We start from the raw sequence: 23,886 nt of genomic DNA, 5'->3' as shown, positions 1-23,886 counted from the left end.
TCCATGTCCCGCCACCTAGGCCAGGGCCCTCGGTACAACACGGGGATCATGGGGTTTGTTTGGAAGGCGGAGCACGGCGGCGTCGTCGAGTACCCTGGCCGGTTTAGGAGTGTGGCCAGTGGGGTGGGCAGCTAATTACTCCGCACATCGACTCACTCGAGTCATGCATGACGATCAATTCGCTGTCCCATGACACACTACACTCAACACCGGGTCTCTTTGCAGGACAGAATCAAGCTAGGATCAATGTGGGAAAGACTGGAACGTTTCGGCCTGATTTAGAGGGCGTGGCTGTGCAGTCATTGATAGCCTTTGCGAGAGTAGACCTGTGGTTCCATGGTGTGCGTTCAAAGTCACACCGCACCGTCTTGTAGGGACGAGACAGTCGTTATCATCGGCTCAATTGCGTTGGCACCTTGAGCGCATCCGTAGTCGACAACTGCCAGGGATTTATTCCCCGGATAGCTCGGACGTAGATGCCATGCTTGAATCCAGCAGTCTTTATTGTAGGTGGTCAGGTCTCGCACTACAATACGCGTATAGCTCAAGGTGTTCAGAAACCCCGGACTTAAGTTGATCGCTTAGCTCCGACAGGCGCCGTAGAAAGAAACGGAGTTGCGCGCGACAAGGCCCGAAGTGAGCGGTAAGACAGTTGATTGGTCGAGTTTCCGAAGGCAGAATAAGGTTAAACCAACGTTATGAGATGGGGCTTTCTACTGATTGGTTGCGGAACTGCCGGGGTCCGAAATCAAACCATCCCCAACTGTAATTCAGCACCAGAGGCAAAAAGAAAGAGAGGGAGGGGGGAACATGTTGAGACAAAGTCGCGGATGGTTGGTCAGCTGGTCTATTGATTCCGTTGCTTTCTTGTTTTCAGGTTTGTCTGGTCATGAGGGAAATATATGGGGTGACGACCTACTACGGATTGAGTGAGCTCGACATCGATTTCAACTTCAAGACATTGATTCACCATGAAGGTAGCTATCGTTGGCGCATCGGGCGAGACAGGAGGCTCTATCGTTAAAGCCCTCTTGGAGTCATCCACACCCAAGTTTGTAAGGATTCACCAAACCAATCACTGTGAATAGTTCCTCAGTCGCTAGAGAGCACTAAACATGACCTAGGACATCACCGCTCTAACACGACCGGCATCTCTTACCAAGCCTGAGAACCTCGAACTTGAGAAGCGTGGAGTCAAGTTGGTGGCATGCAAGCTTGATGGCCCAGAGGATGCCTTGGTGAAGTCGCTGTCTGGACAGGATGTGGTCATCTCGGCACTCGAGCCGGCCGCATTCGGAGCCCAGATCCCTCTCGCCAATGCTGCTAAAGTCGCCGGAGTCAAACGCTTCGTCCCCTGTGCCTTCGCGACTATCGCTCCCCCAGGGGTGATGAAGCTTCGAGATGATGTGTGTCCCCCGTCTTTGCCCAATCTTCTAGAATGGAGTACTGACATCCTGATACAGAAAGAGGACATCTTTAATCACGTCAAGAAGCTGTACCTTCCCTACACCATTATTGACGTGGGCTGGTGGTTTCAATTGGCAGTTCCGCGTCTTTCATCTGGCAAGACGGACTACGCTATCGTCGTGCCCGAAAATACGGCTGCCGGGGACGGCAACGTCCCTTCAGCGTTTACTGATATCAGGGACATCGGCCCATATGTGGCTCGTATTATCAGCGACCCAAGAACGTTAAACAAGATGGTCTTTGCTTACGACGAGGTCGCAACCACAAACCAGATCTATGAGTTGCTGGAGAAGTTGAGTGGAGAGAAGATTGACAGAACTTACGTACGTCACCATTCTCCCCTGGGTCAGGACATGGCTAACCAAATTCATTCGTCCCAGTTATCTGCTGACGACATCGAGACTGGCCTGGCACAGATCGAAGGATCCGACGATCCCACGGCCCTCAACAAGCTCTGGATACTGCAATACCTCCGCTCTTGTGGAATCCGTGGCGACAATAATCCCGAATATGCCCGATACCTAGGATATGTTGATGCCAAGGAGCTGTACCCAGACTTCAAGGGAAACACGTTGGAAAAGTACTTTCAAGAGGTTTTGGTCGGCAAGGCAAAGGGTGTATATAAGAAGAGAAAGGCATAGGTTCTGTCATGCCAAGCGACTACTGGCAGTGGCTGAGCTTTTTATCGCGCCTTATGGTAGCTTTAAGTAGACCAGTGATTAAATGATTTAAGGCTCATTGCATGTCCTTAAGTAGACGTTTCATGGAAGTTTTGCCAATATCATCGAAAGTAAAGTCTTAAGATATAGAGAAAGCAAATGCAGTGCACAAATAGGTACAACAAGTAACCTGACGAGAATAGCAAGTATGAGACTAGTAAAAGTCCCAGGTTTTAATCCGGATTAGAATCCCTGTTTTCCAGCCAGAGAAGGAGAGTCCTCGTACTCATAGCAGAGAACGCCCTCGCCATCACGATTAATAGTGTCCATGACTGCCTTGACCGGTACGTCGTCATTCATGAAGCCCATCCAGAGAGGGGTATCGAGGGTAGTGAGCTCAACTTTGTCACCACTGGGACCGAATCCATCGAGCGTCCTGGCGCCGCCCACATCAGCGAGACGCGACTTGTCCGCCTTTTGCCATAGTGACCACAAGTAGTCGAGTTGGGCATGGTGCACCCAGAAGATGGGGTCGTTTGGAGATGAGTACAGGTCCATTAACTGTCCTTATGTGTCAGTGACTTTTTCCCTTCCAATCGAGGTTTCCAGGCAACGGGTTGGGACCTACATCTCCACCAATGACCGAGTGGCCCAGCGTATGGGGGCTGACAAATGCTCCCGTCTCTACCTTATCCTCCTCTGTAATAAAGTCGAGACTGTCGATGAAGGCCTGAAGCTGGACGAAGCTCCTTCTACTCATCGTCGGTGGATAAATATCCTCCCAGCCAGAGCTTGTGTTGAAAAGATCCTCAGTGATCGCTCTGGTCAAGCAACGCGGGTTTTTGGCCAGAGATTCCAACGGCCCAATGTTCAAAAAGGTGTCGCCGGTGAAGGGACCGTCTTCGACACAGTTGTTCGTTGCCGATCCATCGCCGCCGAAAGATTTCAAGACAGGGGATTTGAACAGTGATCCATTGGACGCAGGGTTGTCGAGGGTCCAGTCCCAGTATGGCTGTGTACCGGTGTAATTGCACTCCGTACGCAAGACAGACTCGAAGGTCCAGATGGCATAACGGTGCCATGGAAGGAAGACCCCAACGCCGTGGACACCGTAGATTGTAATTTGAGGCTGAGTTCCGTTGTCTAGAAGACCCATAGGTTAGCTTTGAGGGCATAGAGAGGCTCTGGCAGGCGTAGGGGCGATACTCACTTGGAGGTTGGTCGATAAGTGACGGTGCATCCTGACCTCCTGCCGTGGCTCGTCAGCCAAACATCAAGCAACGCAAACATTTTAAAGACATACCTCGAGTGGCGTTGATATGCAAGGCCACAAAGTCATCATAGCGACTCTGGAGGGTATCGAAGACGCTTGTACCCTTGGAAGGGGCATTCTTCAGACATTGTACAGCGTCGATGTAGGCCGCTTGCTCAGAGGAGCTCAGCGTGCGCCAAGAAGGGCGTAAGTATGCTTTCGAGTTTTCTGCAGAGTCTTGGGATGCTTACCATTCTTTTCTAACGCGCAGCTGGGAGCATTTTGCGGCCGGTTGTTCGTTAGCGGGGGACGGGCAGGCCAGTACGGCCACTGCATAAGCGGCCAGCAGAGCGAGGTTTTGGATGGGAAGAAGCATGATCAAAGGACTTGCGAAAGGAAAAGAGCTACACAATTAGGTGATCTGGGAAAGTTCCCGAAGCAAAGGGTTGGATTTGGCGCCAAAAAAGGAATATGCAGGAGTCTTGTAGAGGGAAACCTGAAGCTCTTATACCAGCTACCTCGTGATATCTTGACGTCCATGCAAATTCGAATTCATACTGCGATGGGGCTGTTCCATTGCTTGGGTTTGACTCTCGTATTCCCAGCATTAGCACGATCAGATCCAGTCTGGTGAAACCGTAGGTGGAAACAGCGTTACCCCTCTGTCTCATTGGCATGATGTTTGATTGAGGCGCAGTGAGGCGGAGTTGGGGGTCAAAAGCTGGTGCCTAGACCACCCGGATATTAGGTGGTTCATGCACTGATAATTAAGACGACTCAGGGGGTTTCAAACCCTCCCAGCCTGTGGATAGAACTGTTTGGTTTTCAAAGCCTAGATGCCTTTCTGAAGAGAACTTAGAAGGGTCTGAAAGCAGGGGGGGCCGAGACCCCGTAAGTCATCTTCGGTGGTCAGGGTTAGTAAGGACAACAGCCTCTGTGACCTTCCAGCTGGCGGTATACGATGCGATCATTTCGCCTGCACTACTGGTGGAGCAATCCCTCTCGTTATCGACTCATGGGAGTCTGCCTGGGGACCACAAGGTGCAGCCATATATGCCAACGTGCCGTGCCTCGGCGATCGTCCAGGCACCGCCAGTGAAGGATCTAACTAAGCACGTCGCGCAGTTAGGACTGACCAGCTCCATTAGATTACAACTTGAGTGCTTCTTGTCGCTGTCTCTCTCCATTTACCACAAACAAGGAGCATGGGACCCGCAAGTAAGGCTTCCTTGGGCTGCCGGTCTTGAGTGCTCGGGTCCTTCTACCTCATCTCCTGCTATAGCAGTCACCCCCATAATCCACGAGGGCACGCTCGATTCATTTGGAGTGGAAATGCCTTCTAGCCTGATGCCCTCTTGTCGTGGCGCGGGAGCATGGTATAGCAGCTCTGAATCGTGTTGACGCTTCATCTGTGTGCCTATTGCACGCACATGTTCTCTTTGTCCTCCTGTAAATCGGCCAAACACGCCGCGTGTTTTCTTTGGCAGTCATTACGGCCCACCCTATCTTGACTTTGAATGCCTGTGGCATCTTGTGAGTTGATCCCGAGTTTCTCGGAGATGTGAACCCGGTCCGCACAACTCGTGCCGGGACTCCTGCATCTAGTCGGATGAACACACGGAGGTCTTCACAGCGAAGAATCAGACTACGCGAATCAGGAGGTAAGATGATCTGTTGATAGGGCGAGAGCTGTATAAACCACCAAACGATCACAAGCGCCTTATTGTTAGTATCTCAAAGCAGGAATCTTAACAGTGAAGATGCATTGTAACACATATTTAATGAATGTGCTAGATCCTAACCTAAGTACAAGCCCAGCATTAGAGGGCATCTATCAATCCGACATCCAAAGCCAACTCACTCTACAAGCCTCCTTATTACAGCCTTGATATCCTCATCAGAGAATCTAGGGATACCGAGTAACTCATTATCATCCTTCTCCCATCTTGTCTCGTACTTGGGATTATTATCCGCAACGTGGATAAAGTCCAACAGGCTTTCCATCTCCATGTCGCCTGCTTCGACCTTCTCCATGGACTGCGCAAACATCTCCTCCGTGTCGCGATGCTTGACTGTCCAGTCGTCCTCGCCCACCACTTCCTGTGCCAAGGCAAGGAATTTTTTCTGGTTCGCATATGCGTTGGCTATATATATCGGTCGGTTGGCCGTCTCTTCTGGATGCATGAGAACACGCACAACGGCCTTGCCTAGCCATTCGCGCGTTGTATAGGCAATCTCGTTGAAGCCGTCGTCGTACAATGTCATAACTCGCTCGTCCAGCAGGATGCCCGTGAACCCCGTTTCGAAACCCCAGTCAAGAAGGCCGCCGTTGTGTATATCCGTGTACGTCATGACACCTCCGGAAGCGGCGCACTTTTCTCGCAGGTGCTTCAATCCTTCCGTAGCAGCCTTGAAAACGGGCAGCTCGCCAATCTCTGGCTTGTTGTTGTTAAGCCCAAATTCGGAGGGGAGGTAGCGGTAGACGCCAGCCGCGGCAGCTGCATCGACGAGATTGATCTGGGGAATGGGCTCGACTATGTTGGTGGTGTTGATAAGTGCATCTTGGCCTCTGAGGGCTTCCGTGAGTTCGGTCACGGACGAGTAATCGACGTGCTTGACAGCAACCTCCGCTGGAAAGATGCGCTTTGAGCCTTTGCGAGTCAGGATAGTCACTTGGAAAAGGTTCGAGGCGATGAGAGCGTCAAGGATTGGCCCGCCGGTAGTGCTGGCGGCCTATGATAGTCAAGTTAGCGACGGAGAAGTTAGCTCGAGTTGAGGATCGACTAACTCCTGCAATGGCAACGTTCTTAATCGTAGAGGGCATTATGAGATTTGGTTGTTGTCTGTGAGTAAAAGCTGGGGAAGGAGGGATAGCTTGGATGAGGTGAGGCGGGCAGAAAAAGGTGATGGAGAGCGGGTGTGTGTGGGAGGGACTGGACAGACTGTTCACGGCTGGAAGAACCTTGAATTTAAGCTTCTGGCCTCTGTGACTCAAATCCAGAAACAGCTAGACTATGAATGTGCGGTGGTATTACTAGTCAGCAAGATCGTTCTCGTCAGCAGCCCAATTTGCCTCGCTCCAATGTCAAAGGGCATCACGCGCCTACAGACATTGAGGTCCGGCGAGCTTCCAGCACCGTCAGCTTTCTCAATGGACATTACCACTCACAGTTCCATCGGAACTGTTAGTCAGAAACTGATATCTAATTTCAGTAGTGTCAATAACTCCGGCATCTTCGGCGTTAAGCTTAGCACGCCGCCACGCGCGGAGACCTAGCAGTTCTAGACGTCCATGTTTTCGACACTACTCCGTATGTTGCTGACAAAAGGCCCCAAAACGCCTGGTGATCATGCAAAAGTCAACAGACCCTACATTATTCATGCGTCATTTCTACCAAGTAAATAGGTAATCACGCGCGCGGCATAATTAAGCTTTTCGGCGTTTACGGTCGATCGTTCATCATTCCTTGGCCTAAAGGTGGGATACCGATATTAGTGGCACACAACATGCTCAACAGCAGGAAGATGCGGATAGGTAATTGCTCTAGGCAAGAACCAAGAACCGAAGCATTCAACCATTCATTGTAGACAATGTAAGTGATTGACTGGCGGGATCCTCGGCATGCACGACTTTTAGGTACATTGCCTAGCTATTCTCGGTGGGCAATGACCTAAATCCATAACCAGTGCCGCTTATTACTAAACCAGGTTCAGAAGATGAGGTCTCCCTGGTTGAGAGCCGGGACTACCGGCTGCCAAACAACCAGGTGAGCAGGGCTACGGGGAGAATCCAGCACGACTCCAAGTAGGGCATTATAAGACGGGCGACATGCCCACGTTTTTGTTATTATCATAAGACTGCAGACGAAAAGTCAGTAGAGAAAGCAGCATTTCTCACAGCTCCTTTACAGCTTCACACCTTCACGACACGATGTTATTCGAAGTGATACCGCTAGCACTGGCCGTGTTGGCCCACGGTGTTCTCGGAACCCCCCAGAGTCGCCCGGCTCCCCTCACCAACGATACAATCGCCAGAGGTATTACTGCCCTGGGTGGGCTAAAAAATCTCTCTTCGATTCAGACGGTCACTTACATTGGGGGACGGTGAGCATTGCGGATCAGACGAGGACATGCGAAAAGGAGCTCACTATCACTAGAACTTACCGGACAAGATCGCTACCTGAAACATACTCTCTGACTGGCGTTGATACTTTCGTCGCGAATGCTGGTAGCCAGAACATCTCCTTTTCCTTTGAAGGGGATAACCTCAAGCAGCGAATTGACAGATCTCACGAGCTGAGTGGTACGTGGCTACCCATATACGTGAATGACCGTGATCATGCTGACCCCATGGCAAGCTTTTTACTATTTTGCTAGGCCTCGTCTGGATCCTATTGAGTATTCTCTTGTCGTTCAAGGAGGCGAAAAGGGATTCGCTGCGACTGTTGATGGGAGTAGTGTGCTCTTTGCTCCTACAGCACCCCCTTCAGGTTACGCCGATGGTTGGTGATGCTCCAGCTGTCGTCTCTTGTCCGAGACTACTAACCAACCTCCATTTAGGGCTCCTAGCTTCATTTCTCATCAATGAAGCGTATAGGTGGTCACCCATTCTGCTCTTTACTGTACGCAATCACTTTACTCTACCTTTACAGAAATAGTGAAAGAACCCTAACCTCTGCCAGATCTTCTCAAACAATAACTACTCAGTGCGAGAAGAGGAGATTGTGAGCGGTCAGAAACTCCCAGCCGGTAATGCTACTCCATTCCTCTCTCTTATCGCTATCTAGCAAAAGAGCAATCTCCGCTAACGCTTTTGACCTTGACAGTGTACGACGCAACTCTCGACCTCGCCGTCATCCTCAATCCCAAAACATACCTTCCTTACATCATCCGCTCTTACGAGAACCACAAGATCTTTGGCCGATCAACACACGACCTACTACTTCAAGACTACACCTTAGTCGACGGCATTATGCTCCCACACCGCTTCAAGATATACTACAATGGCGACCTACTGCTCACAGACTACGTCGCTGACGAAGTGCTTGTCAACACAAACTTGGAACCGACCTTGTTCAATGTTCCAGGGAGCCCTGCAGAAGCCAATATTCCAATCCGTGACAGTTCCTACGACTTTGCCGAGATTGGTGGGTTCTACCAGAGTTACCTGTGGAATGGGCCCTACGGCGGCACTTTGTCCAACGTTTCAGCCAGCAACCCGTACCCAGATTTTCCAGGCGTGTGGATTGTGGTAGTTGAGGATGCACCGCTTTACAGGCAGATGGTTTTGGAGCTGGATGATGAGGTTATTGTGCTTGATGCCCCTCCGCATCAGAGTCACCTCATTATGCAGTGGGCGCTCAAGACACTGGGAAAGGCAGTGACACATGTCTGGGTATGTTTTGTTCCAATGAGTCTTGAAGTTAGAGGTAGCATCCCAATAGGCTTGGACACTGACTGGCCTCATACAGCCTTCCCACCACCATCATGATCATTCGATGGGCACTGCAGACTACGTAGCTGCCGGAGCACAAGTCATAGCTCTTGCGCAAGCACAAGAGCACTACTCTAACGTTTCAGCGAGTCATTTCGTTACCTACACGTAAGACTACCCTTGAGCGTCGAGAGATGAGCGGCGAAACTAATGTTGAATCGTAAAGAACCAATGCGCCCTTTGTTTTAAGGAGTGCAAAAGTTGAGCTCACCATTGTCCATATGGAAGGATCGATTCATTCCTCCGACCATAGCTACGCATTCATTAGACCAGCATGCCCAAGTAGCAACAGCACTACCCTCGTCTTCGACGCCGACCATGGAAATCTCGCAACCCTTGCAACTGGTGATCATGCAGGCGCCTTCGAGCTGGTCCACAGACTCGCAAGTGATCGGGTAGCATTCAACACCACGTAAGAGTCGCCTACCATGAGATCTATGGCATATCAAACTAACAGATACATAGCATCATCGGTGCACATGACGTCCCAGCCCCCCTTGCAGGATTTGCTGAAGCTATCGGATACCGCTATCCTGGCTATTCGCCCGCAGACTTCAGGTTTGGCCAAGGCCAATGCTGGTGAGACTACTATTCAAGGGTATGTCCGTTACTTTCTAGCAATTGCATATGTATATATTATTACTAGATAAGTTATACAACCACGTACTTGTAGTTCTTCCAATTATACCACCATCTATGTATTGTTCCAATTGCTCAGCCGCGATTCCTCAGTTCCCATACTGACCGACCTGGGCATCTTGTCTCTGTTAGGCAATTTCTTGCGGGCGGGACACCAAGAGCGGGGTTGGGTTCGCCGCAGAAGCCAGCGACTAATGACATGTACGGCGCCCTTCCAGGGAAATGTTGCACCCTCCCGGCCCGGTCCGTCCTGATATCGAGAGTGATGGGCAATGACAACAAGTGCGGGGTTATCAGGATGTTTATCAGTCAATCTGCGATCTGCCAAGAACCCTCAAGATTTAAAGCCAGCTCTGTGACTCTCGACTCCCATTAAATCTTGCTCCTGTAATCTTGTTCTTCGAAGGATCGACTGTGTCATCAATTTTACTCTAGAGCCCACTCCTGCACGCTAGACACCATGACTTGGGAAACGATAGCCAAGGACAAGAAGCGTCGGATTGACGAGTCCATTCCAACGGAATGGCGCGTCAAGGTACCCGCGTACGATGGCTCGATGCTGAATTTTCCTAAAGACAGCGGCATCATGACCTTGGAGGAACTCGTCATCACCGAGTCTTCCGCTGCTGAGCTAGTCAGCAAGATGGCTACTGGAGAGCTGACCTCTGTCGCCGTCACGACTGCGTTTTGCAAGAGAGCCGCTCTTGCTCAACAATTGGTTCGTCCAAGATCATACCGGGCATTCAAACGTGGTTCTGAAAGCCTTTAGGTCAACTGCGCGCACGAGTTCTTTCCGGAGATGGCCCTCAAGAGAGCCAGCGAGCTGGATGAGTACTTTGCCAAAAACAAGAAGACCGTAGGGCCTCTCCACGGATTGCCCATCTCACTAAAGGATCAGCTCAGAATCAAGGTATTTCTTCCGTCTCAAATTGCCTCACCACATGGTCAATAATAGTAGGGCCTTGAAACCACCATGGGCTACACAGCTTGGGTGGGCAAGTATGACGAGGAAGATTCGGTTCTGACAAGCCTTCTCCGTAAAGCCGGAGCCGTGTTTTACATCAAGACCAGTGTTCCCCAGAGTCTTATGGTATGCGAGACCATTAACAACATCATCGGTCGAACCTTGAACCCCCGAAACAAGAACTGGTCTTGTGGAGGCAGCTCTGGAGGAGAGGGCGCTTTGGTTGGGTTCCGTGGCAGTCTCATCGGCGTTGGCACTGATATCGGTATACAAAACCCTTTTGCTTTGACATTGTTACAATACTCTTACTGACAATATAAATAAGGTGGCTCCATCCGAGTCCCATCTGCCTTCAATTTTCTCTACGGCCTGAGACCCAGTCACGGGCGTCTGCCGTATGCTAAAATGGCCAACAGCATGGAAGGACAAGAAACCGTGCATTCTGTATGCGGCCCTCTTACACACTCAGTAGAGGACATGCGACTCTTTGTTACTTCGGTACTGGCGGAGCAACCCTGGGAGTTTGACTCCAAGGTCATCCCAATGCCATGGCGACAGGCCGAAGAAGACTCCATCAAGACCAAGATTTCGTCCAAGAGCTTGACTTTAGGCTTCTACAACTGTGATGGAGTGGTAGGTTCAGCTTTCTCGATGGACGACACATTCAGCTAATCAGTTAGGTCCTCCCTCACCCTCCCATCCTTCGCGGCGTGCAGACAGTTGTCGACAAACTGAAGGAAGAAGGCCACACGGTTGTTCCCTGGGAACCATACAAGCACTCATATGCTGTTGATCTCGTCAACAAGATCTACGCCTCGGATGGTGGAACAGTAGGGTCCCCTCAGTCTACAACCACACTTGTCTAACTGGGCCTCTAGGATGTGTTTGAGACACTCAAGGCTTCTGGCGAGCCCGACATCCCCAACTTTGCCGATTTGATCAACCCGTCTCTGCCCAAGCTGGACATGAACGAGCTCTGGAGCGCAAACCTCAAGAAGTGGGATTACCAGCGCGAATACCTCGCCGCTATTCGAGCCCTGGAAGAGAAGCTTGGCAAGCAGCTGGACGCCATCATAGCGCCCATCACGCCCACCGCAACCATCCGACACGACCGGTTCAAGTACTACGGGTACGCGAGTGTGATTAACCTCCTCGATTTCACGAGCGTTGTTGTGCCAGTTACTTTTGCCGACAAAGCGGTCGACGTCAAGAATGAGTCTTTCAGTCCTCTAACGGAAATTGACAGCACGGTTCAGGCAGAGTGTGAGTTTCCCTCTGGAAGGTCGAGGGCACGGCTAATTTTGACCTGAACAGACGACCCGGAGGCCTATCATGGCGCACCTGTTGCCGTGCAAATTATTGGACGAAGACTGACGGAGGAGCGCATCATGGCGATAGCTGAGGAGATTGGTAAATTGCTGGGGAATGAAACTTCGTAGGAATGGACTCTCATCAAAGATGTTTCCATCATGTACTTGGGTGGATTCTGTTGGAAGGAGGGAACCCAGAGTGGGCACGTGACAAGGAAGTTAGCAGTGGTGGTTTCGGCGATGGAGGTGAGCGGGGACATCTTCATTTCTAGCACTCACATCCTCCATCAAATGAACCAAACTTGATCAATCATTATTAAAATCTATGCCTCCAGTTATTTACACATAGTGTATCGCATCCGCAGCTGCCATGCAAGCGCCTCCCCGCAAGTCCAGACATGGTTGTCTCCGATGCAAGGCAAAAAAGGTAAGAAGCCCCGGACACAGGTAGGGATCGTCATCTGACTCGATGTTTACCAGATCAAATGTGATGAAAAGAAACCAGACTTCTCACGCTGTCAAGAAAAAGACTTGCCATGTCCTGGATATGCGCTCAACGTTCGTTGGTCAGAGAAGCATCAATTCCAACATCGTCAACCACGCCCGCGCTCTCAGAGGGTAGAAATTCCATCAGGATCCATCCCGGACGGTACAGAAACCTCCAGGCCCAGTCAGAGCACAGATCCTGTTCTTACTACCATTTCAAATGAAGCCTCCCATCACCAGTTCAGACTTCTTCGACCATGATGATAAATAGGTACCAAGCAAGATCACCCTTTTCCACCCCTCCAGCAGTGGACCTCGGTAGAAGATATTGTCTCTCTTCAACAACCCACATCACCTTCACTTGGCCTCGATATCGCATCAATAAGTGATCTCTTGCCCTCTAATATTGATGATGGCGTATTTGATCTCTTGCCAGAGGACACCAACATCAGCAATCAAGACCTCCTCGATCCATGTTTCGACCTTGATATTGGAGACTTGGTCAACTAGCCACTCAGCTCCGCGGTGCAGAGTTCCCAAACCGCTGGGTAAAACTACCCATACATCTGGTTAGCTCTCGCCACCTCGTCTACCTAAGTTGCTACATCTACCTTCAGCACTCACAGACTACTTCTTTAAAGAAGTGATCAAGCTCTACTGCACTTGGGACAACAGCTTCAACTCACTACGAATCATAATCGGCAGGATGTGGCAATCTTCCGGGGCGCTTTATCATATTATGCAGAGCATGGCAGCCATCTGCCTATCAGAGAGCTTTCCTCATCTCACCTCTACAGCATTCAGAGAACGCTCCTGTGCTTTGGAACATCTGAAATAAAACTCAATATCTCTTTCATGCAAGGAGGAGCACGCTCCGGCTACCTTCTTATTCGGCTACAGCTCAAGCTGGTTTGACCCACACGACCTGGCAACTGACAAGTTCCAAGAGGCCGGTGTAATTATCTCATCATGGTCCTTGCCGGATAGTGAATTCAGTTGGTCATTCTTGGAGGAGGCATTGGATTTTTGGAAGATGCTTCTTGCCTTTACCACAAAGACAGCCGATGGAAAAAGCTCGACCCAGCAGACATGTGCCAGTCCTTCTCGACTGACTAATCGCACCTTTCCTCACGCTTGGAATGGAATCTCTCACGAGATAGTCCAACTTATGGCCGATGTAGGGCGCTTGGTTTTCAATGTGCGGACAAGCTTGCCAAACGTCCTCTTCACTAATGAGCATCATATTGACTTCTTTCGAGACACCTTGGAGGAGGCTGGCCATCTCGAGCAACAGCTCCTTGCTTTCGTTGCGGCAGATGCTTCGTACATTGTGGACCCTGGCGACCCCAACACCCCACCGACGCATTTCCAGCACATGGATGAAGCTTTCCAATACACAAGCCTTCCACAATTATACCGCATCTTCCCGGAGTTGCTCACGCGGCGTTACAGGCCCTGGAACCAAGACGAGATCCTACTACCTCTAGAAGCTTCAAAAATCCTCACCAGGCACGAAAGAAGCGCATGGTTGACCTCCTTAGCCACCCATGTCGTCCAGATTCTGCAAGCGATTCTTTTCGAGTCTTTAACGAGATGCATCCAGCCCTTCGTCATGGTTGCAGTGTCAGGGGATCTACTGGGTAGACTTAGCTTCACAGAAGAAACTTAGCCCTCTAATGGCGTGAATGCACGCATTTTTTCGGTATCTCTTTGCAAGTACACATGCATACCTCCCTGTTCAATCTTCCGGTCGACTCGGCTCCGAATTTGCCGGATTAGGCAAGAAAATGCGAACTCGGCCGAGAGGAATTCCGGCCGGCTCCCAAACCTTTATTGCGTCTAATGGGGTGAAATTTCATGTTTCCAAACGAAATAAAAAGAAATTTAAGGCGTTTTGCTCAGGTCGCAAAGTGCCAAGAAAGACCAAGATGGAGTGACAGGAGCGCAACTTTTCGGCCTGCACAGTCTAGGGTATCCCGGAGCCCCGGCTCAACATCAGCTCAGCCCCGGGTGGCTAAAGAACCTACTGGCTCAAACTCGGGATGGGCATTCTCAGGAGTATGAATCTCCTCAATGGTAAATATGCCAAAGTGATTGATCAAGGCTTCGAATCAATATGTCGTGTATTATTGCGGCGAGGCTGCCCTACGTGTTCCGATTTACACTACGAGACGTCCAGACAGGTGGAGTCTCTCCATGCTTTGGATGACCCCTGTCCTGCAGATGCCAATTCTCATAGGGCTGTGATGGCTTTGTCGGCAGCCCAACCGCAAGAGCCGTCTTCCCGCTGGAGCCTATTGCCAATCATGATACTCTAAACAAGATTTAAATCGTTTGACCGTTACCGAAGTTCCTTCTGTTAAGCGATGTCACCAAATCCTTCATGGTGGAGTCGTCTTGGCAGGCGTTCTTAATTCCCCATTGGCCAGCTCGGACTCTAATTATGCTTGTCGCCCTCGCACTTTAAACTGGCAAATTATCCATCATGATTGGCTCGGTAGCTCAACTGGGCCCCGAGGTCCGTCTCCGTCCAATATATACCCCCCGCTCTCAGCCATGTCTCACAGGTTCGTTCGGACTCAACCGACACCACTTCAACGCCATGGCGCGAAAAGGCAGCCGCAAGGTCCGCACTGGATGCTTGACCTGCAAGTAAGTGACCGCTATGCGTTCCATAACTGGAGGAGGCAGCTATTAACACTGATCCCTTCTAGAATACGCAAGGTCAAGTGTGACGAGGCCAAGCCATTTTGCCAGCGGTGTGAAAAGACTGGCCGAAAGTGTGATGGGTACTTGCCTCCATGGACCCTTAATATGGACAACTCTCGACCGAAGCCTGACAGGTACATACTACCGTGGACCCCTGATCCGGCCAATTCTCGATCTCTCTACCAATACGGCGGAACCGAGACCGAAGCAAGGGCCCTGCAATTTTTCTGCGAAGTTGCAGGGCCATCACTTTCTGGCCCTATTGAACCCTCATTCTGGACAAAGGTTGTCATGCAGATCTGCTGTTCTCAACCAGCCGTCAAACACTCCGTCGTCGCAATCAGCTCCTTTTACGAGGAGGTAGAAGCTGAGGTCCAGTCTGGGAAGAAACCACAACACACCGTCGCGCTGAAGCACTACAACACGGCAATACAAGAGCTGAAAAAGATGGATAACCAACCGCTGGTACTATTGGTATGTCTTCTCTTCGTCTGCATGGAACTCCTCCAATCGAACCAGGGATTGGCTGTCCAACACTGCAACCACGGCCTTGCCATATTAAAGCAGTGCATATCTGAAACTTGGGTGACGGAACACCTGGCACCCATGTTCCGACGACTATGCGCAGTCCCACTGTTCTTCGGTGGAGACTTTGCCAACTTCCCAGACCTGAATGTTCTGGAATATCCAATACCGAGAGAAGCAGAGTTTTCTAGTTTTTCAGACGCTCAAGGTATGATTGACGATATTTTCAACCGAACGGTACGGCTCGTTCGATGGGGCGAGGAGTACTGTGTCGGTGAGCTGAGGCATAAGGAAGTAAATCCTCGCCTCCTCGAAGAACAAAAAAGAACCGAGGCACTTCTGGCTCAATGGCAGACACTGTTTGACAAATGGGAAAGCAAGGTGAAACCATCAGCCGTGACGGACATTCAGAGAAGCTTCCTCGTCATGCGTCACCAGACTTGCCAGATCTGGGCTCGAATGGCCTTTTGCCCCGAGGAGTCGGGTTACGACAAACACGTGGACAACTTTAAACGAATAGTCGAAGAGTCTGCACGCATCGAAACGAATCACAAACGGTCGTTGGCGTTTTGTTTCGAGATGGCCTTTACGCCGATGCTCTTCTCAATTGTGATGAAGTGTCGGGATTTGACCACGCGCTTAGAAGCTCTGCGGCTGATCAAGGTGCATGGAGTACCGCGGGAGAGCCTTTGGGAGAGCCAAATAATGCATGCTATCGGACGACGGTTAATCGAAATCGAGCATGGTGCGATACTGGATGACCAGGGACAACTATCACCAATGCCAGTTGCATGTCCTGGCATGCCACCAGAAGAACGAAGGATCCACCGACTCATATCGGAGCCTTCAGAAAGTGCTCAAGCTGGGGTGTATGGTGGAAAGATACGCAGGACAAGGGTCAAGTTCTTTATGCGGACGCTTGAAGGCAAGGTCTTTCATCATTCGGAGCTCCTTGCGACGGATGAAGCACCAGCATCTTTTAGCGCCACTAGCTCGAAGAGTCCTGAATCGCGAGCCTGAGACGACACCTTATTTGCAAGCCTCAAGCTGTCTTCTGAACCTCAGGGTAATCTAATTCCACTAACCTGGCCTTCTGGCTGTAATACCTTGAACTTGATAGTATCCCGGTCGGAGGATATCCTTGAATGAAATTTGTGCAAGGAAAATTGGCGCCTTGACATTAGTTAATGGGCTCTTCTGGGTTTGTCCAAAGGGGTTCCCCCTGAACGGGCCGCGCTCCGACCTCAACACCAACTCAGCTTAGAGCAGCAGGAGCTCGGTTTCAGAAAAGGGAATCCCGGATTTCGCCTGAAAAACTAATTTCCCCCCCAGCTGTGTAACATAAGACGAGGCAAAGCCCTCATATGGAGTGATGTAGGACAAGATGAGCCTGGCTGAAGCGACGGTTGTCTTACACTGGCTGGGCTTTTTCTCGGCTCTTACTGTAGCTTATGGTAGCACCTCGTAATGCAGAATTTCACGATCCTATTCTCATATTTCTTTTGCTTCCACTCAGCCACGATCCGAGGCTCTGCTGTCTGATGAATAAGATAGCTCCGCGCGATCTCGTACAACCAGCTTCTATTATAAAATGCCTTCGTCTAAGGGCCTAGCGTCATTGTATTGACCTAAACAGCTTAAAACTTTCGCCCTTCAACTTTCAAACGCTCTCCATTGCCAACCGTAGCGAGACACCCACTAAGTTGAAATGGCCAGCGATCACTGTAGTCCCAAACCAGCGGCAGCATGCCATCCAACGCCACAGCTTGATGATGCAGGGTATGGATCATCAGACTCCAATTACCAGAGAGAGAATCATGTCCACGTCGAGTATCAACGATGGGAGACTTTGTCAGCAGAAGGCTGGGGCTTAGAGTTTCTCTCGAGCTTGGTCAGTCTGATCTCGCTGGGAGGCATCATGTCCATCTTCTACTACATGAAAGAAATGCCAATCTCACTCAACGTCATCATCTCTATCCTTACGACTATCAGCAGCGCAGCGATAATGCATGGCGTTAGTACCTCGATTGGCCGGCTCAACAAGCCGTTAGCCTTGAGGCACGCGACGTTGTATTTCCGGATGACGGTGTGACTTTTGGATTCGCAAATGCTTATGGTCGGAACAAGACTTATGTCGATGGCAAGTTGTCGCGGTCCCTTCATATGAGACGAACGCTGCTGACATGTCTAGGCTCTGCCGCCGGACCCTGATATGCAATCTGCCATAAGTTGAGTCGGGGGGATGTGAACCCCCCTGGTTTCTTGAACCCCCCGATCAGTGTATTAATTCGGTTGGCTGTTGAATTTGGATATTCTATTCTTCTGATCGAATCCAATCGGTGCGCCTTACCCTGGTCCAAAGACCGGGGGTCAAGAAACAAGGGGGCTCACAACCCCCCGACCCAACTTACTCAGGGGTCTCTGCAAGTTCAATAGTCAGCCCGAGCTCACCTGTGACGGGTCTTGTCGCTGGAATAGATTGTGCATCTCGTTTGGCTTTAAGAGCGAATGTACAAACGCCACGGCCGAGACATTGAAACACCAAATCTGCGACAGTGTTGGGTATAGTTTGTGCTGCTCGACCACCAGGGGTAGGTGTTGAAATTTGGTCCATACCTGTCTCTATTTACTGATTAAGGCACATCCTCGCAACGACATCAGATGCAAAAAGGTATAGGTGGGCGTTGATTAATTGCTCATCCGTAGAACATAGGGGGTGATTATCTAGCCTCTCATCCAAAACTCCATTATCGCGATATTATGCCACATTCCTTGCCTCGACGCGTTCGGGGTATGTCTCATTCGATACGCTGGAGCCAACCTCGCTTCGCTTCGCATCTTCATAAACAACATTGACATTGGTGGTCCGCAAGATACCATCATATGTCATAATCTCCTCCTCAGATCCGGTCGGGGATACGCCGCGAATCTCAGTATGTGCGTGCTTCCGCGACGGGTGCAGATCGTTAAGCATGAAGCCCCCCGAATGGCCCTCGCGGTTCGTCCGTTTCGTGTTGGCGTTGGAGAATGCCATCCAGCTGCTGCCGTAAGGTTTCTCGCTCGACTTCTCCGAGCTGTTGCCAAAGAGCTTAGGGTACCAACGACTAAAGAGCGGTCGGAGGGCGGGCATGGAGCAGGATACAATAGCAAGATTAACCTCGACGGCTGTCCAAACGTAGGCGATGTTGTGGTGTCGGGCCTTTTCGTTGTGGTATAGTAGCCTGTAGATGTTGACGAGTCGGATGATGGCGACGATTGGGACACTGCGTCAACATGGTGATTAGTATCAAGTCAGAGGTGATTTCTATCCACTTACAAAGCGCCAATGGCAAAGATGCCCAGTACCGCCACCTTTACTCCGCGCTTCATTCGAAGGCCCAAGAAGATCCAGAACGGCAACGCCAGAACCATTACGTCCATCAGAATTGTCAATGATGACTGAATGATGTGGAAGCTGTTGTCGATGCATCTGGTATCGGGGTCTTTTCTCAGCTCGGGGTGCCAGTTTGTCTCTATCGGTACACACTGGAACAGGGCAGCGAAAAAGATGGCAACCGCGTGGAGGATCGTGGCAATAATCAGCCCCCAGATGACCCTGAAGATGGTCTTGTCGTGTCCTTGCAGACGTAGGAGGAAGACCAGGATCGAGCATTTGACGAGCGCGAGGACGGGATTATAGCATAGTTGCTCGACGAAATTCCACCAAAGACCTGCGCTGGGGTTGAAATCTGGGACCTTGTCGTCCTCCCAGCCGTAGTAATTGAGCTTGAAAACTAATTGCGCATACGTTGTTAGCAGATGGGTATATAGTATGGATGGACGAGGACATACACATGAACAAAGTAGACGACACCAAGATCGCGGCGACCTAGGCCAAATGAATTAGCACAATGAAAACTCATTGATAGCACTCGTGTAGCCTCTTACCAGTGCTAGACCGCAAAGCCAATCATCTTGAGTAGAAAGTCAGCATGAAGAACGTTCGAATAGTTGACAGAAACAATCCTCGTCTCTCCTGATAAGATCGAAGACGTACCTAAGCCAAAAGTACGCATCGTGATGCGAGTGTAAGCCCGGAGGGCGTAAGTCACCGTCGACAAGGCAGGGAAGAAAAAGATGATGAACAGTCCCGTCCGTTGCAGCGGCGGTGTAGGAATTTTGGCAACATCGGGGTACGGACCGGGTCCAAGGCCCCTCTGCTCAAGAGCCGAGCCATCCATCCATCCAGATCGCATTTGCGCACACAAAGATAGAGTCGTCAGAGGTCGTTCGATTTCCGAGTTGTTCCCTTCAGTAGTATCAGGTGAGACGATCGTAGGATGGAAGATCCATCGTGGGGAAGGGGTTCGAGCGATCTTAACAAAGAAAAATATCAGATTGTGTGCACGAGATGTCCAGCTGCATGCCCCTTACAGATGTCAAACCCACTTTACTAAGTTACGTTACTGTCTAAACGAGGCAAACCCTGCAGAGAACCGTTCGCAGGTTGCGGGACTGTAGGATTCACTCTCGACGAGGGTTGCGACACTTGGGTTCCTAGGGGAAGGGATCAGCGCAATCCTCAGCTGTCATCTGCATTTGACGATGGCGCGAGAGCCTACAGTTTGCTGATCAGTAAGTTTGGACCGCTCATGGGCCCGAAGCCGATCAAGATGGCCTTGCCGAAGCACGACTTCGATCTTGTGTCTTAATGTCTTCCCTGATTAACTCGTCGATTAGGTCGAACCGCCAGCTTAGATCGCTCTCTAATGCCGATTGACTCACCTCTAGCCTCATGCCAACGATTTTAGAGACCCGTCAGGGAGGTCAACCACCCAGACCCTTAGTGTGCTTACAGTATCTGGCTGCCTCCCTTCTCTGACATCGCCTATGGTTACTCCGTGCCTTTTCCAGTTGGCATACTTCGCATGAGTGGACTTAGTGCAATCCGTCTTGTTTCCAACCCATGCTAGTCTTCGCCCTAGTCACGGTAGAACCAGTTCCCCGACGAACGGAAAGATCTTCAGCAGATCGTCCAAATTTGGGAATTTGACGTCCAGGGGTTCATAGGGATTATTCCCGTTGGTCAAGGCTCTCGTCAAGGCGAACAGGTCTCCAGTTAGCGAGCCCAATGACTATACACGTATCCCTCAGCCGCTTACTTGGTGGAGATAACCTTGGTTCCCCGAGTGCTACGCCCGACAGGGAAATACACGACGCGGGCAAACCATACCCTGGAAACCCGGAGCCACGGGCTGGGAACTTGGGATGACAGAAACCTGGGAGGGAAATGTAACATTGCTAATGCCGGTTTGCGGCATTATTTGTCTGCGCGAGGCCATGTCGCGCCTAGATTTACTCCGTACTATGTAGACAAAGGAGCGGTCGGGGCCTCCCTTGATAATGACATCCGCCACATCCAGTCGTCGATTTGTCATTGACAACTGAGGCGTCTGACCTTGTACCGTGGCTCAGACACTGCGAAACTCCTCTTCGCATTTAGTTCATCCTCGCAAGAGGATACCTTTTGTGTTTGGGGAGTTGAATAGGTGTACTTGATAGCTGCGGCGAAACTCGTAGGATGACACTGCACACCACGACGCGAACTACGGAGTACAGCTCCAACTCCAAGACCCTGCGTAGACGGAAATTGAAGGATGCATCGATAGCTGAAGGAATGCGCTAAAGGGGGCCTCGCCCGAGCCCAGAAGTGAGCCCTGTCAATTCTTCAGCGTCGTACTCCGCTGATCGGCAATAAAATATACAGATATGGGAGAGGCAGAAGAGATGCTCCATTCGTCGGCACTTTGGCCAAGACTTTGACTTTCCCTGTCGGCATAATTACCCGACTTAAATCGCTGCTTTCGTGGCATCGGTAAACTCGCCTAGACGAACAACCTGGAATCCTGGACGGCAATTTCGAACTCCTCGCGTGGCCCACAGGGTTCTCCCGGGAATAGGATCCTACCCTTCCGCCGGTGTCGGGTCGTCGAATGAGAGGTTGCGTATAAGTAGTTTTATCTGCAACGTCGATTCATTTTTCGGGATAGCATCGTTGTTCTGCAGAAGATCAGCGTCTCTCAAAATGTTTATCCAGCGGTCCAGTTGGTTGGCTCTGGCCCTCCTCCTGTCCTCTTCCAACGCCCAAACCATTGTCGTCGATGGCAAGACTGTCGGTACGTCACATTGCTTCTTCTAGAACATTCTTGTTGGAGAATTAGCTTTGCTATGCGAGAGTTTATTTTGCTAATCAAATTATCCCATGGCCAGCCGCCGATCAGTCCAATGTCGCTCCAGCAGCTGATGTTCCTGCGGGTGATTCCCACACGGGCTTTGAAAGCATCCAGTTGACTGAGGATGTACTCGCCAATCTCACGGACCTCAAGTTGAGCAATGTCTCGCTGTTCTACTTTGACGACGACTCCACCTCAGAGAAGCGAGCCGTCGGTAGTTCTCAGAAGTGCAGGGCGTTGCCTGGCGATGCCCTCTATCCCAGCAGCATCGTCTGGAAGGTCTTGGACATTCTCAGCGGTGGCGCGTTGATCAAGACGGTGCCCCTGGGTTCTGCCTGCTACGATGGCGAGCATTATGACGAGACCAAGTGTCAATTCCTCATTGACAACTGGAACAAATCCGACACACAGTGAGTTTCATTCCCGTATTCCCTCAGTAGCTTCATACTCTGCTGACACTTTGCAACAGCGTCGTGGATCCCTCCTCGGTCATGTCCCCTCTCTTCGAGGGTGCCACATGTGAACCCCAAGGCGCTGCTCTCGGCAAGAACTGCACGCTCGGAGGATTTCCATCGTACTCACTCAACATCACCAACGTGGCCCAAATTCAGTTGGCTATTAACTTTGCTCGCAACGCAAACCTACGTCTCGTTGTCCGCAACACTGGTCATGACTTTCTTGGCAAGAACACCGGAGAGGGCGCTTTGTCACTCTGGACGCATCATCTTAATGACATTGAAGTTATTAAGAACTACAAGTCCGCTGGAGGCCGCTACACTGGGCCGGCGTTCAAGCTCGGGGCCGGCGTCGTGGTACATGAGCTTTACGAGGCTGCTGAGCGCGAAGGCTATACCGCTGTTGGTGGCGAGTGTCGTGTAAGTTGTGAAGGCTGTTTTCTTAGAATCAAGACTGACTTGTGACTTCCCAGACTGTTGGCGTGGCTGGTGGCTATGCCGTAGGAGGAGGTCACTCTCCTGTGTCGCCTATTCACGGCCTCGGTTCCGACCAGATCCTTAGCGTCGACATCGTCACTCCCGACGGCCGCTTCATCACTGCGGATGAGACTCAGAATAAAGATCTTTTCTGGGCTCTTCGTGGTGGCGGCCCTGCTACTTGGGGTGTTGTCACTTCGATGACGGTCAAGGTCCACGAGAAGACAGTCTTTTCCGGCATGACGTGGGATACCACCACTCTGGCCATGAACATTACGGACGACACCTTCTGGAAGGCCATCGAAGCCTACTGGCGACGCTACCCTGAGTTCTCCGCTGCCAAGGCCTACGGTTACTGCCGAATGTCTGGACTCCCCGGAGGTGGCTATGCCTGGCGAGGCTTGCCATTCATGGTCCCAGGAATGAAGCTCACTGATTTCAAGAAGCTTGTACAGCCTCTGATTGACGAGTGGACTGCCCTGGGTGTTGATCCCCAGCTCAAGTTCTTCGAGCATGACAGCTTGTACCCGGCTTGGACTAGTCACTTCCCAGTCTCCAGAGTCGGTAGCCCTTATGCCCGAACTGGATCGCGCCTCTTGCCTCGAAAGAACTGGGAAGACGAGGAGCTCTTGAACAAGACTATCCAGACGGTTCGCTCCATCGTTGAGGATGGCGCTTTCCTGGTTCACTACAACATCAATGCGGATGAGCCTGACAACACGGCCGCAAGCTCCGTCAACCCGGCCTGGCGTGACGTTATGATGTTCAACATCATCGGTCTCACCTGGACCGAAGAAACGTCCGAGTCCGACATTGCTGCCATTCACAAGAAGCTCACCGGCGATCTCGTCCAGCGCCTCAAGGACGTCAGCCCCGGCGCCGGCGGCTACCTCAACGAGGGCGACGTCATGGACCCCGAGTTCGCTCAGTCCTTCTTTGGATCTAACTACGAGCGTCTGTTGAAGATTAAGAAACAGGTTGACCCCAAGGATCTATTCTGGGCGCCTACTGCTGTGGGTAGCGAGGGCTGGTACATTACCGGCCAGGAAAGCTATGTGACGAAGCAGACTGGCCGTCTCTGCCGTAAGAACTAAGCAGCGGTTACTTTCTATGCACGGCCAGTTTTTAGACTTTAAAAGAATAACATTGTAAATACATAGGGATAGAGGCAGATTGTCTTATCCACCAACATGCGACGTGTATATTATGACACAGTAAAACTCCTTCGTCTTTACGC

The 23,886-nt window shown here is 50.9% G+C and overlaps 8 protein-coding genes across 8 annotated transcripts; 5 read left to right on the top strand and 3 right to left on the bottom strand.

Moving 5' to 3' along the window:
- Window positions 1-971: 971 nt before the first annotated feature.
- On the top strand, window positions 972-2,108 carry NECHADRAFT_46233 (uncharacterized protein; the record flags this gene model as incomplete). The annotated part of the gene is made up of 3 exons (XM_003047088.1): window positions 972-1,055; window positions 1,125-1,406; window positions 1,464-2,108. The coding sequence occupies 3 exons, from the start codon at window positions 972-974 to the stop codon at window positions 2,106-2,108; spliced, it is 1,011 nt and encodes a 336-aa protein (XP_003047134.1).
- A 261-nt stretch (window positions 2,109-2,369) lies between these two features.
- On the bottom strand, window positions 2,370-3,754 carry NECHADRAFT_83487 (uncharacterized protein; the record flags this gene model as incomplete). Its single annotated transcript, XM_003046925.1, has 5 exons — window positions 2,370-2,687; window positions 2,755-3,269; window positions 3,337-3,375; window positions 3,430-3,563; window positions 3,630-3,754. The coding sequence occupies 5 exons, from the start codon at window positions 3,752-3,754 to the stop codon at window positions 2,370-2,372; spliced, it is 1,131 nt and encodes a 376-aa protein (XP_003046971.1).
- Window positions 3,755-5,235: 1,481 nt separating this feature from the next.
- Window positions 5,236-6,202, bottom strand: NECHADRAFT_83486 (uncharacterized protein; the record flags this gene model as incomplete). Its single annotated transcript, XM_003046924.1, has 2 exons — window positions 5,236-6,111; window positions 6,167-6,202. The coding sequence occupies 2 exons, from the start codon at window positions 6,200-6,202 to the stop codon at window positions 5,236-5,238; spliced, it is 912 nt and encodes a 303-aa protein (XP_003046970.1).
- Window positions 6,203-6,885: 683 nt separating this feature from the next.
- NECHADRAFT_83485 (uncharacterized protein) lies at window positions 6,886-9,522 on the top strand (the record flags this gene model as incomplete). The annotated part of the gene is made up of 11 exons (XM_003047087.1): window positions 6,886-6,913; window positions 7,087-7,145; window positions 7,258-7,681; window positions 7,737-7,880; window positions 7,939-8,000; window positions 8,061-8,127; window positions 8,166-8,773; window positions 8,850-8,980; window positions 9,141-9,284; window positions 9,330-9,470; window positions 9,519-9,522. The coding sequence occupies 11 exons, from the start codon at window positions 6,886-6,888 to the stop codon at window positions 9,520-9,522; spliced, it is 1,812 nt and encodes a 603-aa protein (XP_003047133.1).
- Window positions 9,523-9,906: 384 nt separating this feature from the next.
- On the top strand, window positions 9,907-12,097 carry NECHADRAFT_70883 (uncharacterized protein). The gene is made up of 7 exons (XM_003047086.1): window positions 9,907-10,229; window positions 10,281-10,421; window positions 10,470-10,740; window positions 10,801-11,108; window positions 11,156-11,305; window positions 11,354-11,738; window positions 11,790-12,097. Exons 1-7 carry the CDS (start codon window positions 9,972-9,974, stop codon window positions 11,912-11,914), a joined length of 1,638 nt encoding a protein of 545 aa, XP_003047132.1. The 5' UTR covers window positions 9,907-9,971; the 3' UTR covers window positions 11,915-12,097.
- A 2,776-nt stretch (window positions 12,098-14,873) lies between these two features.
- Window positions 14,874-16,525, top strand: NECHADRAFT_46033 (uncharacterized protein; the record flags this gene model as incomplete). The annotated part of the gene is made up of 3 exons (XM_003047085.1): window positions 14,874-14,923; window positions 14,986-15,051; window positions 15,115-16,525. The coding sequence occupies 3 exons, from the start codon at window positions 14,874-14,876 to the stop codon at window positions 16,523-16,525; spliced, it is 1,527 nt and encodes a 508-aa protein (XP_003047131.1).
- Window positions 16,526-18,263: 1,738 nt separating this feature from the next.
- Window positions 18,264-20,805, bottom strand: NECHADRAFT_83482 (uncharacterized protein; the record flags this gene model as incomplete). The annotated part of the gene is made up of 7 exons (XM_003046923.1): window positions 18,264-18,768; window positions 18,822-19,278; window positions 19,337-19,373; window positions 19,433-19,458; window positions 19,542-19,860; window positions 20,341-20,465; window positions 20,718-20,805. The coding sequence occupies 7 exons, from the start codon at window positions 20,803-20,805 to the stop codon at window positions 18,264-18,266; spliced, it is 1,557 nt and encodes a 518-aa protein (XP_003046969.1).
- Window positions 20,806-21,569: 764 nt separating this feature from the next.
- On the top strand, window positions 21,570-23,743 carry NECHADRAFT_46056 (uncharacterized protein; the record flags this gene model as incomplete). The annotated part of the gene is made up of 4 exons (XM_003047084.1): window positions 21,570-21,660; window positions 21,755-22,127; window positions 22,187-22,592; window positions 22,646-23,743. 4 exons carry the CDS (start codon window positions 21,570-21,572, stop codon window positions 23,741-23,743), a joined length of 1,968 nt encoding a protein of 655 aa, XP_003047130.1.
- Window positions 23,744-23,886: the final 143 nt, after the last annotated feature.

The sequence above is a fragment of the Fusarium vanettenii genome (genome assembly GCF_000151355.1).
Source record: "Fusarium vanettenii 77-13-4 chromosome 8 genomic scaffold NECHAsca_17_chr8_1_0, whole genome shotgun sequence".
Classification (NCBI taxonomy): domain Eukaryota; kingdom Fungi; phylum Ascomycota; class Sordariomycetes; order Hypocreales; family Nectriaceae; genus Fusarium; species Fusarium vanettenii.
This window is presented reverse-complemented; position numbering and strand designations above follow the sequence as displayed.